The following is a 14,556-nucleotide window of genomic DNA, read 5'->3' as shown; positions in this document are numbered from 1 at the left end:
CGCTCAACGTGCTGCTGGTAGTGTATGATAGGGAAAGCTCCAGACCTGGAACACCTGGAGTGCTGCTGGGTACAAAGGGTCAGGGGTAACGGGTAACACTCGCTCAACGTGCCGCTGGTAGTGTATGATGGGGAAAGCTCCAGATCTGAAACACCTGGAGTGCTGCTGAGTGCAAAGGGTCAAGGGCAAAGGGTGGGTAACACTCGCTCAACGTGTTGTGGGTAGTGTATGACGGAGACAGCTCAAAACCTGGAACACCTGGAGTGCTGCTGGACGCATCGGATCAGGGGTAAAACTCTTTTAATCTGAAGTTGGTAGAGTATGCTGTAGGCAGGTTAAGTTCTTCAAGACCTGGAACACCTGGAGGGCTGCCAGATGAAGCAGGCACCTGACCAGAGCTACCACACGTTTAACATGCAGTAGGTACTGGGGGTTAAAAGGGGGTGGAAGTTCTGATAACAATAAATGAACCTGAGTTCCACTAAGTACAGCCAGGGTTCATCATCAGCTCTATCTTGGGTACTGCTCTCCCATTTGCTCATCAAGACGTGTCAGAAGACCAAAACAGCGTGTGCCTATATTGCACCAAACCTGAGTTCCACTAGGTACAGCCAGGGTTCAGCATCAGCTCTATCTTGGGTACTGCTCTCCCAAGTGTTCATCAAGACGTGTCGGAGGACCAAAACAGCGTGTGCCTATGTTGCACGAAACCTGAGTTCCACTAGGTACAGCCAGGGTTCAGCATCAGCTCCATCTTGGGTACTGCTCTCCTAATTGCTCATCAAGACGTGTCGAATAACCAAAACAGCGTGTGCCTATGTTGCACGAAACCTGATTTCCACTAGGTACAGCCAGGGTTCAGCATCAGCTCCATCTTGGGTACTGCTCTCCTAATTGCTCATCAAGACGTGTCGGAAGACCAAAACAGCGTGTGCCTATGTTGCACCAAACCTGCGTTCCATTAGGTACAGCCAGGGTTCAGCATCAGCTCTATCTTGGGTACTGCTCTCCCATGTGCTCATCAAGACGTGTCGGAAGACCAAAACAGCGTGTGCCTATGTTGCACGAAACCTGATTTCCACTAGGTACAGCCAGGGTTCAGCATCAGCTCCATCTTGGGTACTGCTCTCCTAATTGCTCATCAAGACAGACCAAAACAGCGTGTGCCTATGTTGCACGAAACCTGATTTCCACTAGGTACAGCCAGGGTTCAGCATCAGTTCCATCTTGGGTACTGCTCTCCTAATTGCTCATCAAGACGTGTCGGAAGACCAAAACAGCGTGTGCCTATGTTGCACGAAACCTGATTTCCACTAGGTACAGCCAGGGTTCAGCATCAGCTCCATCTTGGGTACTGCTCTCCTAATTGCTCATCAAGACGTGTCGGAAGACCAAAACAGCGTGTGCCTATGTTGCACCATACCTGCGTTCCACTAGGTACAGCCAGGGTTCAGCATCAGCTCCATCTTGGGTACTGCTCTCCTAATTGCTCATCAAGACGTGTCGAATAACCAAAACAGCGTGTGCCTATGTTGCACGAAACCTGATTTCCACTAGGTACAGCCAGGGTTCAGCATCAGCTCCATCTTGGGTACTGCTCTCCTAATTGCTCATCAAGACGTGTCGAATAACCAAAACAGCGTGTGCCTATGTTGCACGAAACCTGATTTCCACTAGGTACAGCCAGGGTTCAGCATCAGCTCCATCTTGGGTACTGCTCTCCTAATTGCTCATCAAGACGTGTCGGAAGACCAAAACAGCGTGTGCCTATGTTGCACCATACCTGCGTTCCACTAGGTACAGCCAGGGTTCAGCATCAGCTCCATCTTGGGTACTGCTCTCCTAATTGCTCATCAAGACGTGTCGAATAACCAAAACAGCGTGTGCCTATGTTGCACGAAACCTGATTTCCACTAGGTACAGCCAGGGTTCAGCATCAGCTCCATCTTGGGTACTGCTCTCCTAATTGCTCATCAAGACGTGTCGAATAACCAAAACAGCGTGTGCCTATGTTGCACGAAACCTGATTTCCACTAGGTACAGCCAGGGTTCAGCATCAGCTCCATCTTGGGTACTGCTCTCCTAATTGCTCATCAAGACGTGTCGGAAGACCAAAACAGCGTGTGCCTATGTTGCACCAAACCTGCGTTCCATTAGGTACAGCCAGGGTTCAGCATCAGCTCTATCTTGGGTACTGCTCTCCCATGTGCTCATCAAGACGTGTCGGAAGACCAAAACAGCGTGTGCCTATGTTGCACGAAACCTGATTTCCACTAGGTACAGCCAGGGTTCAGCATCAGCTCCATCTTGGGTACTGCTCTCCTAATTGCTCATCAAGACAGACCAAAACAGCGTGTGCCTATGTTGCACTAAACCTGCGTTCCACTAGGTACAGCCAGGGTTCAGCATAAGCTCAGCTCTATGTATATTAAAACCTTCTCCAGAATGTAACAAACACTTTTCTAAAAACCGCATCAAAATCGGTTCAGCCAAATGCGAGATAATCGCGAACAAACATACATACATACATATACATACAAACATACGGGTCAAACTGAGAACCTCCTTTTTTTTGAAGGCGGTTAATAAACAAGTACTTACAACCCAAGGATTAAAGTTTCTGGTCGCAGTTTACACGCACACAGTACAGCCAAACACGCAAACAAATATAACTTTTTACACGGCGAGCGACGCACACAATGATAAATAACTTCGTCGTCGTCGATGCAACGTGCGGAGCCGATCAACAAACGTCCTGCCTCTACCAGCTCCCGCGCGGGACTGAGGCCGCGGGCGCGTGTCACCGATGTTATACCAGAAAAAGGGGAAGTTTTTAAAAAATCGTCAGAAAATAAAAGTTGCAATTTAAATAAAATGAAGTACAGCAACAGTTTAAGTAAACATTGCAGATTATTTGAGTATGCAATCTACGTCGAAAATAAGTAGATTTTCGGAGAAATTGTCACTTGTTTTGAGGTCATTTCTGGAGAAAATTGAATTCGTTTAACTTTCATTTCCTCGAACTCTAAGTCATATAACAACAATGTAATCTGATAAACCTAGAGTACAGAATATGTGTTATACAAATTTACCATTTTTAGCAGTCCAAACTTTACGAAATTTACAAATAAGAGCATCAAAGTCAGTGCTTTACACGCGTTTACCTAAACGTCCATCAGAAAAAAATTCATTACTAATTTAGTAAGCCTTTTTTCAAAAAAATGATCTGATAAACCTAGAGATAAGAAGTCGTGCTAATAGAAACCAGTACTTGTTATTTCAATTAGGTAACAAAAGGTGTACAATTTCACAGAAGAAATCTATCAACTTTACATTTTTGCGACTAAAATCGTAACCGGGCTCTTAAGTTTGGGGGGGGGGGGGACGTAATTTGTTTTGGCGTTATAATCTATAATTACCATTAAAAATACTGTGACACCTACCCTAAGCTCTCTTACCATAAAATATAGTAAACACCAAAAAAATACAGTCTAAAATTACACTGTCTACTTAGTTCCAGTTGTTTTAGTCACGACTGCACTTCAAATTCTATTGTATTTAAACACTAAATATAATTAATGATCACCAATCTTAGCTAGAAAATTATTGCGCTATTTTCACCTAAATAAACTATGATTGGCTTAGATTGCGTTCACTGCTCTGAGAAGCTGTATGAGCTGTATCTCTATATTATTACATTCTGCTTCTCAGCTAAGCTTAGGAATATAAATAAAAAAATAAAATATCGTTTATTTCAGGCTTTTAGCCCATAATACAAGCACATGACGACACAAAATAATAATAAAATAATAATAAAAGCAAAATTAAGAAGAAGAATGTCAACAATGATTACTAAAATATAACTTAACTAAGTATATACCCTACGTCATTTAGCCCAGTTATGGGACACTGGTTCATGCAATGACAACCAGTGTCCCATAAATGGACCGTCAAGCCTGTCGGCGACGACTGCCAGCAGGGCGCTGCCGCTGGCGCGCACCCGCCGCGCTGCTGAGGTTGCTCTCTTGCGCATATGAATACCTATTTCTCTGCGTTTACCCACTTCATGATAAAATAGTTCTAGTAGTTTTTTCAGAAGATTTGAATTATATTTTTCACCTCAGTAGCTCGAACAAGCCTACTTTCGTCACTCCCTGGAGTGAGGAAAGTGCGACTTTCCTCACTCCAGGGAGTGAAACAATGTAGCTTTTTAATTTAGTGAAGGCCATGAACTTCTAACTTTTATTACATTTTTTTATGGTATGGTAGGGTACGGTACGGTACGGTATGGTACGGCACGGCACGGCACGGCACGGCACGGTACGGTACGGTACGGTACGGTACGGTACGGTACGGTCCGGTACGGTCCGGTCCGGTCCGGTCCGGTGTCGTGTCGTGTCGTGTCGTGTCGTATCGTATCGTATCGTATCGTATGGTACATATTATAATACCTTTTTTTTTGTTTATTCTGTGTAATTCCAAATACATTTTTACCTTTAATATGTTCTCACTACTGAGGTGAAAAATTATGTGTGCAACACGAGAGCAAAGTTATTTTACATCTCGTGTTTTTGAGTCCCTCGCTACGCTCAAGATTCTACCTTAGAATCACTCGCTTCGCTCGTGATTCAATTATAGAATCTTTCACTTTGTCGGGACTCAAAATAAACGCAAGAAAAACCAACTTTCCTCTCTTGTTGCACAAATAACTATTAATACTTGGTATAGTCGACGTCAAAGATACGTTTCTCTGCCTGCGACTTGCCGTAGCCGGCTGTCCAGTGGAGCTGCGTTTTCGAAGGTAGATGTCTAAACGTAAGTTAGATCTTATTAAAGTGTCAAAAGGGGCTCTACGTGTCAGCTTCGGCTCCGCACACGCCTCCCAAATATCCGGAACACCATTATTCTTACAAAGATACACTTAATTGATTATTTCGATATCAAACGAAAATAATAAGTATTAGCAATTTTTTACCAAAACAACAAATTTTTTAAACAAACATATTTCCAGTTGCCAATTGAATGCTTACCCAAAATGATATTTTCCTTTGACCTCCATCTGACTGCAGGTTATCGACGTGCATGTTTTAGATTCAGCTGGTTTAATATTTTGGAGGTGTGTAGGTAACTTTGTATTTCTTAACCTCTGAAAGAGGGTCATTGTTGTTCTAAAAAGTGTGCAGAAAGTGATACGTTTCTGCACTAGAGCATTTTACTTTCCAAATACGATTTTTTATTTTTTTTACGATAAGCAATTGAAAATTGGTTTTAAATGGATTTTTTATACAATTTCCATTCAGATATTTAACTTCCCATTCCATAAATAACGATAATTTTATCTAAATGGTTAATGCCCCTCACCCTCAAGAAATGCTATAAAACTTATACAAAACTACCTCTGCAGAAATGAATGATGAAAGGCACTCATTGTTCCCTTGTTTAACAATATACTATTTCTTGATAGGTAGGTACTACTTTTCTGGCTAATACCTATTCCAGGTTGACGATGGTTATTTATCTGGCTAAAGGATGACTCATGCTACAACGGTCCGAGCCCGGACATTTCATTAGTCATCACAATCGGTTCAGCGCTTTAAAACTATCACAACAGCTTAATTGCATACTAGTGTACTCTTAGTGTGAAATGGAGCTATTGAACTGAACGTATACCAACGGGAGCCACCTTTATTTTTTTTTATTTGACGGTTGTGTCGGTGGATTGATACTCGTATGTCTATACATACTAATGATCACTGAGCAAAGCCGAGGATGAACAGAAGGACTGACAGACATGACGAAACTATGAAAATATTAGGTGTGTTTTTTATATGGCCAAAATTTGCGTTAAGCGCGATGTACAAAACTAAAATGTATTATAAGAGCTAGAGAAGGAAAAGCTCCCTTGAAATCGTGATTTCGATTACGCGAAGCTGAAGACCGAGCTGCAGAAGGGCCGAGGTCGGATCCTAATGTGATGACTAACACTGCGACGCCGAAGACCGAACTGCAGGAGAGCTAGGTCGGATCCTGATGACTAACACTGCGACGCCGAAGACCGATGATGCAGGAGGGCCGAGGTCGGATCCTGATTCTAACACTGCGACGAAGACGGTTTACAAACTCTAGAGTACTGCGTTCCTTACAAAGGTACGGTACGGTGTACCGTATCGTTCGCTACGGAGCGTATACGATTGGCACCTTGGCTAAGCACCTCTTGTTACATCGACTTTGGAAAAATTTCATCATTTCTTTATCCCTGAGCACATTCTCCTTTTCCAAGAATTGTTCTGTTTTGCCAATCGCACTTGCCTACTACGTCTTAATATATACGCCCGTCACGGTTTGGACGAATGATAAGAGCTAATTAATAACAAATACGGACGTAATGTAATATACTTACATATTATTAGTAAATCCGTCCGACACTACGCATATAAATATAAACGGACTGTCTGGGATCTCGTGTCTCAAGCTAGCAGCAGAGTAAATTGTGTCATCGTTAAATAAATAATATAAAATGAGGTCGTTTAGAACGTGTGTAACCAAAGTGGCTGTGATATATGTTTTGGCTGTGTTCGTGCTGGGAGATATAGCTTCTAGCGCCCCCACGGGACTCGACGGCAGAGACGCGTTGCCCGACGAGCCAGGTAGCGTACCATACGAGAAGACGACACCATTAAATACCTTTATGGGTATTTATCCTGAAAAACCCGTAGAAGAGAGATTTGTACTAAGAATGCTGCCGTCAGATATCCTGTATACGAAGCACGGAGGAGCTACCACGCCAGGACCAGCGCTCAGAATCAAAAAGTTTGCAGGAAGGCGGCACAATGTTATAAATTATTAAAGTTCTTTAAAATTAACTTAAAATCTTTAATATTTTATGATGAATGTAATGATATGGTATTAGTAAAATATTATTTGTTAAGAAATAAATCTACTTATCGGTGTCTCACGAACGAGTTGAATGGTTTTCATACTGATGGATGATAACTTTTTGACCCCGGCACAGTCGTGCGTTAATAGGTAATTGTGGGTATATCCACTGATTATTCGGTTGAGGAAGATAGTTTTCGTTTATAGTATTTATAAAAATGCATAATTTAAGTCAATTGTTACAAACTTTAGTTTGAATTGGCAATTAAAAACCGCAAACGAGTTGCAGTATGAAAAAAATTGTTTATTTTATTTCGTTTTTATCTTGCAATTTTTTTTAATCGTAAGTGTAAAAACAATATTTTAAATGTGTAAACCGAGCACTTTCATTTGATGCCATCAAACTCGACCATACTTTCTTCGAAATAAGATGACCAGAATAGCAAGACCCCTCACAAATAGCTTTTTGATCGAGCCTGCTCATAATTTAATGACTAAAATATAATGCCCTGAACTACACGTTTACCCAATTTCATTTAAGTTAGAACAAATTTACTTAAGTCGATTAAACTTTCCTCTGATAGTTCAACTTAAAAACATCGAAATGCCGGGACGTGCCCCTAGCCAGCTGAGTGTTCCAAGTTGAACGTAAGAACTTCAATCGTTCGATAATCAACCCACGAATTAATATACTAACTAGTAGAAACTAACCTTTTATCCGTTATGTACTCCTACCTCCTAGGGGAAAAATGGGAGGCTCATAGTAACTCGACAACACACACCATAGGTAGGTCTAACTTCATCATCCTCCTAGAAATTTGTTCAAATTTTGTTCTGACTAGGCGATATTATGAAGTTAGCTGTTTTCGTTTTCGGCGGTCAATAGAATCGCAGCACCAAGAAAATTTAAAACCGAGGTACCTACCATTAACGTATGTAAAACTTTTAGATTTATAACCTGTTAAATATTAAATGTTATTTTTTTATTTTCTAACGTTCTTATTAACGTTGTGCGAAACCGTAAGTTGTGCGAATATGAATATGACGAATACACAATACAGTCCTTAAAAAAACTGACATTTTCTAATACTTTCACATTAGGACAATTTTCTTATTGTCGGGACACCAAGACGGTAAGCTCTTTAAACGGGTACATGTCCCCTGTCACAGCGTACGGGGCAACCCTAGCTGAGACGGACTTAGAACTACAGCTATCGCTAGGGTCGTTGTCTTCGAAATCAGTGATGTATTGTAAAATTCGAATCTAGTATAACACTATATGGGTTCTGTTCGTGCCTTAAATAAATATTTTCAATTTCAATTTTCAATAACTGGATCGGTCATGAGGGTTGGGGGGAAATGACCGAACGGGATAGTCTTATGTATCTTTCAGTAGGAGTACAGAGAAAGCGCTGTTATTGTTTGTCCTTGTCACAGTCTCACTTTTTTTTAATTCCCCACCGTAAGTTTAGTACCTATGGTTTCTGGTGGGCTACAAATCTACTCGACCAATCATATTGTCGCATTGCGTATGTTTTGTCCCTCACGGGCGCACGCGTATAGCTATTCTATGTAATGCTAGGTCTATGGCCTCATGTCACTCGAATGTCGCAAGAGCCATTAAGATGACCAGTCATGAATTAAATTCCTTTTTTTTTCGATTTTCGCGGTATATAGCCGTCTCGCAGGTAGGTCGATGATAATAGTTATTTGCAAGGGTGCAAAGTTGTATTTTACCCGCGAGTGTGGAATTGAAACACGTATAAGCGAAAGGATTCTATAGTTGAACCACGAGCGAAGCGAGTGGTTCTATAATTGAATCCTAAGCGTAGCGAGTGTTTCAACATGCGAGAAGTAAAATACATTTGCACCCGTGTGTAACACAAAACTTTTCCCCTCACTATAGCGAGGAAAGTGCAACATCCACAGGCGTTAGATCATCTTCATCACTGGAATCACTAATTTTTTTACGATAATATAACAGAAAACTCTAGAAGTTGTGTATTTTTACGTGTCGGAGTCGGTGAGAAAAGTTTTGTTGACAATGTTGACATTTCTGACGATGCGTTTTGAAATTGCATCGAATCAAATTGTGCGGTTAGAATTACATTCAACATCATTTAAAAAACAAATGTTTCTTATGGAATTTAAGGTTTATGACTTAAAATCATTAAATAAAGCTAAATTTGGTATTTTTTATTAATTTCTCAAACCATTTATTTAAAGATAATTAATATCGAACGAACCATTATTATGAGTGTCGGAGTCAGTGAGAAAAGTTTTGTTGACAATGTTGACATTTCTGACGATGCGTTTTGAAATTGCATCGAATCAAATTGTGCGTTTAGAATTACATTCAACATCATTTAAAAAACAAATGTTTCTTATGGAATTTAAGGTTTATGATAAGGTTGTGTTTATGAAAATCATTAAATAAGGCTAAATTTGGTATTTTTTATTAATTTCTCAAACCATTTATTTAAAGATAATTAATATCGAACGAACCATTACTATGAGCGTTTTACGATTTGTTATCCTGTCAAAAGCTACTTAAACACGGTCCATCCAAGGTCAAATTACTTGCCCCACTAGTAGACAAAATGCGTTTTTCCCCGCTTGTTTTAAACGATAAAAGACGGCTTTCCGAGGTAGTGAGGGGAAAAGAAAATTCAACACAAGAGTTTTGGATCCTGATACGATACGAGGTATATATATGTGTTTATGTAATTCACTAAATAAATAAAAATACACAATTCTCAGATAATAGGCATAACTAGAATAACTAAGCATATATAACATTTAAAACTTTCGGGGTAACAAAATAAATTCGCGATAGACCCGATTGTAAATGTGATTTAATAACTAGGCATGTCAAATTGTACTACCTACTTAATCACTAACAGCTAACGAGTCAGTTACTTAATACTCCAGCCCGCGCAGCATGGTTTCCCCTATCACTAAGTCCGTCACTTTCGCACTCACATACTTGTTAGAACGTGACAGGCATGGTGATAAGCGTACCGTGCTACGACTCCTGATATCCATGCTTAGCCCTATGGAAAGAAAAGAGTGCAAATATTTTGTTTTTATTCCATACAAACATGGACCACCCTACGCCATACCTTTGGCCTATACTCGTGTAGATGGCGACACCGTTTGATATTTAACAATTTTAACACATATCAGTGAAAGAACATGGGTTAAAGACATAAGGCGTTCTAAAAAAAATTAAACACATTTTAAACTAAAAAAAATCATTTAATATATACAGGGTGTCCTTAGCCATTGGACAAAGCCGAAATGTACAAATGCATTAGGGTATTTAGAATCAGTAATACCAAGTATCATAACAGCCGGTGCAGCGGTTACGAAGAAATTAACAAATTACGATTTTTACTTTGGAGCAGCCTGAGGTAATAAATAGTATGAAACCTTCTTCGACCTTATTGATTATCTTTTTTATTTATGACATTAATAAGATTCTTCTGACTTGACAAATGTCATCATTGCCGCACATTTTCGAACAAGTTGTCAAAAACACTGCCAATGATTAATACAGTACGTTTCTTTTTGTTGTCGATCATTGGAATTAATTTTTGTTTGAAATTTAATTTTTTTATCTTTTGTTCTGTATTAAAAAAAGATTAGCGTTAGAGCATTCCTGAGAAATAACCCTACGTGGGATTTCAGGGTTCATCCAATGGCTAAGGTCACCCTGTATATGTATATATTTTTTAAATATTTTATTCATTTTTAGTTTTAGTTAATCCTGCTTCGAAATATGGCAGTAAGTTTACTGGTACTACAAAATTTACTATGACAATAACCCTCTATACACTCTATTCTCTTTGCTCCAAGCGTATACGCTCGACGCCGACGAACGTCACACATTTGTTTTAACCAATGTAAGATGGTCGGCGTCAAAGTTGAGCGGACACGCACAAGCGTGCGTTCTGTGGCCGACGAGTTATTGTTTTGTGCACGCGTGCGCATGCGTTTCATAGCCGAGGCGTGGCGAGTATTTTAATGCTGGTCCTGCAGCCACCGCATGTAGGTGCGGAAGGTATCGTCGTCGGCGGAGCAGGGCGTGGTCTGGCGCACTTGCGCGAGCAGCGCGCGCATCATGTCGGCCGGCGCGGCGGGCGAGCACTTGCTCACCGTCTCCACCAGGCATTTTGATAGCTCGTCGAACTTCGTGCAGAGTTCCTGAAGAATACAATAGGCTTAACACAGGAGCGTTGCGACAGTCTCGCCCGCGAGATAGACTATATAGGTGTAGGCACTCGCATTGACTTATATGCATATATGTATTACTTCGTAGAGGCCTTACGGGTACTACGAAGTGTGCCAGTTCGTTGGTGCACAAATCGTAATAAAAAATTTAAAAAATATATAAAATAACAAGTGCGAGTCGGACTCGCGCACGAAGGGTTCCGTACCATTACGCAAAAAACGGCAAAAAAATCACGTTTGTTGTATGGGAGCCCCACTTAAATATTTATTCTATTCTGTTTTTAGTATTTGTTATTATAGCGGCAACAGAAATACATCATCTGTGAAAATTTCAACAGACAGACAGCGGAGTCTTAGTAATAGGGTCCCGTTTTTACCCTTTGGGTACGGAAGCCTAAAAATAATGTTTCAGCCGAAGGTTAAGTTTCGACCAAAAAACTCCCAAACTATTCCGCCGTGAGGAAACTGTATTTTCGGTAGTGTCTGGCCGAAGTTTCGGTTTTGGCAGGTTTCGGCATAAAAAATCATGTTTCAGCCGCAGGTTCGGTTTCGACCAAAAAACTGCCGAACCGTTTGGCCGCGCTGAAACTGTATTTTCCGTAGTATCCGGCAAAAACTTCGGTCTCGGTTTTGGCAGGTTTCGGTATAAACATCATGTTTCGGCCGAAACTAGGACAAAGCCGAACCTTCGGTTTCGGCAAAAAATACCGGTTTCGGTCTGACACTAAGTTTTATTTTGATGAATACTAATAAGTATAATGACGGATAAAATAAAATAACGTCACTTTTGACACTGACAAATCGGTATCGTATCGTTGTGACATCTTATAAGCATTGTTCGATTTAGGCCGAGTATTTCTTACTTTAACCGGTTGCACGCCGTCGATCTCGTTCAACACTTTCGCGGTGCAGCCGTTGAGGGCGCCCACGTTCTGCTGGAAGCACTGAGGACCGCCTTCTTGAATGAACACTGAAAACAAGAATTAAAGGATGACTCACGTTAGAACGGCCCGGGTTTGGGCCGAGGCATCTGACACTTTGTTGCCTATAGAAAGCGTCACGTAATCACCGGCCACCTGTCATAGAAAATTAAGTGTCGGTTGCCTCCATGGATATTTACATTAGGTATAAGTACTTTTAAGAACGAGGTGTTTACCGAGGGTATGTAAATACAAGGGATATTATATGTAAGGTAAAACCAGGATTGGTAGTAATTGTAACGACACTCTGTTTGAACTCTCGTAAGAATTATAACAACATAGGCACTAAGAGCACACAGAGTTAGACACAGCTAGTGCCCCAAAGTACTCTGTACAGTCCGTAGACAACACTTACGTGCGATCCTCTCGCCGTCGTTGTGGCAGACGAAGCCGAGCAGCTGGTCGATAAAGTTGTGCGCGGCGGGCAGGTCGGCGCCGGCTACGCACAGCCCTACGCTGTCGATCAGAGAGTAAGTGCACGCTGCCAAGCGCCCTGTGCGTGCGCAGTACCTGTGACCAAACGACAACTTACTACCAGTAGGTATGAAGTTATTATGGTTAAAACGGACTTGTCGAAAGTTTGGCTTTGTGTGATAGATTTGTATCGTGAAATCTAATAACTCCTTTGAAGTCTATGCATTTTTACTCCACTGCGGCCAAGCTAAAACAGGAGGGTTAATTTATATAGCTATAAGTGCATGAACACAAGAGTGCAGTAAGTAACGAATTTTATTGATGATCTCCGATCTTTTACAAATTTGATGAGCGGGCAGTTAGGTACGAAGTACAATGGCGTGGTTGTTAAGGCAGAGATCAAATAAAAGTACTAACTTTTTGAAGACCCCATTGAGGTCATTGCTGCGAATGGCGGTCGCCACCTCCTCCAACAGGACCTCGTCCTTGAACAGGCTTACGGAACATTTCTCGAAGTTTTCGATTGCATCCTGTAAGATGTACGTCTGATTTTAACTGAATATTACATATACATTTAAATGCCGCAATCCATCCATTTTCCCTTTAGTTAGGTACAAATCATTTTAGAGGGCCAATTGTTATTCACTACTGAACTTGTCCCTTTAAGGATTTGCCACACTGGATGCGTTATGCGGTCAGCGGTCAGGTCAAACCCGCACTATGTATGAACAACATTGACCGCAACCTTTGAAGTTGAAGTTTGACCTGACCGCTGACTTGGCAAATCCTTTATGCTCTTCTTAACTTCAGAATATATATCCGTGTATATTTAACCGTGGTTTGGTCTCCACTTATACCTACCTCTCGTGTCGAATGATGATCCCTATAAGTATATAGCTGTCACGTAAAATGTTTGTAGACATTCTTTGGAAGTATAGCACATTAATGTATTTAGAAATGTAACGTTTAAGTAATAAAAATACGGTAAAACATATTTCTTTGGTTATTTTTCAAATTTAGCCCAACCAAAGCAGTCTTGTAGGAACTCGCAGGGACCATCATTCGAGGCGAGAGTTAAAGGGACACGTCTACCATACAGTTATCAGTTCTGAGATACGCTCATTGAGCAAATACGTCACCTACTCTTATAATACAAGGAGAGGTTTGTCACTGTCGAGTTCCAGGTAAAGAAACTGCGCTCATTTAATTCAAAATTAAGTAGATCTCACCAGAACTTGTGGAACTTTATCTTCAGCGCCACTTTTCGTACAGAGTTTGGTCACATACTCCGTTATTTGCTTCTGGTCAAGGGCATTGTACTTCCCCCACGCGTCTGAAAAGCAGTTGTTTCCAAATTACAAACTAGGACGACATCCAATCATTCAATAACTAAATTGGTACTAAACTGTTTATCACAAGACCGTCGATTGCTTTGATTTCGTACTTATTCTTAAGGACACTTGTTAATTCTCATAAGATATAGGTACCAAATTATTTTTAAGAATTAAATATAATATAGAATCACTTACCGACAGTTAAAACAGGAATCAGAACTACAAGTAGAGAAAGTATCCAAATCATTGTGAAGCACAATTGAGCGGACTGTGATTCGTTTCTGCAGACAGATGGCAACTGAGTAGTCCTGTCCCGAGTAGTCCTTATACGCGTATAATGTACCTGTGTTGCTTTATCATTCCGTATACAGGCATTTGGATATTAGCCCAATTCTTAGTTTATAGGTACTAACTTAATAGCAATAAGGAGATACATACATTGCTTCGCATAAATTTAGGAGAAAATGTTTTTGTATAAGTAAAACATTATAGGTATAATAATACAATAACTATTTTGGTAGGGTACAGGCCTACAGGGGGTATACTAGCTAAGATGGCAATCGTATATCGACAAACGTAAAAAAAAGCAAAAATGTATTGGGGTGACAGATTCTACGAAAAGTCATGTCTTTTTCAATATTATATCATATAGTACGTTTCGATTGGCGTTCTACCAACAATTGTGATCATAGCAAGGCCCTTAGGCATAATACTATAAA

General features: G+C 40.6%; 1 protein-coding gene across 1 annotated transcript; it reads right to left on the bottom strand.

The window, feature by feature from the left end:
- Positions 1-9,471: 9,471 nt before the first annotated feature.
- On the bottom strand, positions 9,472-14,157 carry LOC134743122 (27 kDa glycoprotein-like). Its single transcript, XM_063676461.1, has 6 exons — positions 14,033-14,157; positions 13,733-13,836; positions 12,921-13,033; positions 12,445-12,599; positions 11,973-12,079; positions 9,472-11,082 (listed from the first exon to the last, which is right to left on the bottom strand). Exons 1-6 carry the CDS (start codon positions 14,082-14,084, stop codon positions 10,900-10,902), a joined length of 714 nt encoding a protein of 237 aa, XP_063532531.1. The 5' UTR covers positions 14,085-14,157; the 3' UTR covers positions 9,472-10,899.
- Positions 14,158-14,556: the final 399 nt, after the last annotated feature.

The sequence above is a fragment of the Cydia strobilella genome, chromosome 7 (assembly GCF_947568885.1).
Source record: "Cydia strobilella chromosome 7, ilCydStro3.1, whole genome shotgun sequence".
Lineage (NCBI taxonomy): Eukaryota > Metazoa > Arthropoda > Insecta > Lepidoptera > Tortricidae > Cydia > Cydia strobilella.
The sequence above is the reverse complement of the archived record's forward strand: the minus strand, read 5'-3'. Positions and strand labels throughout refer to the sequence as shown.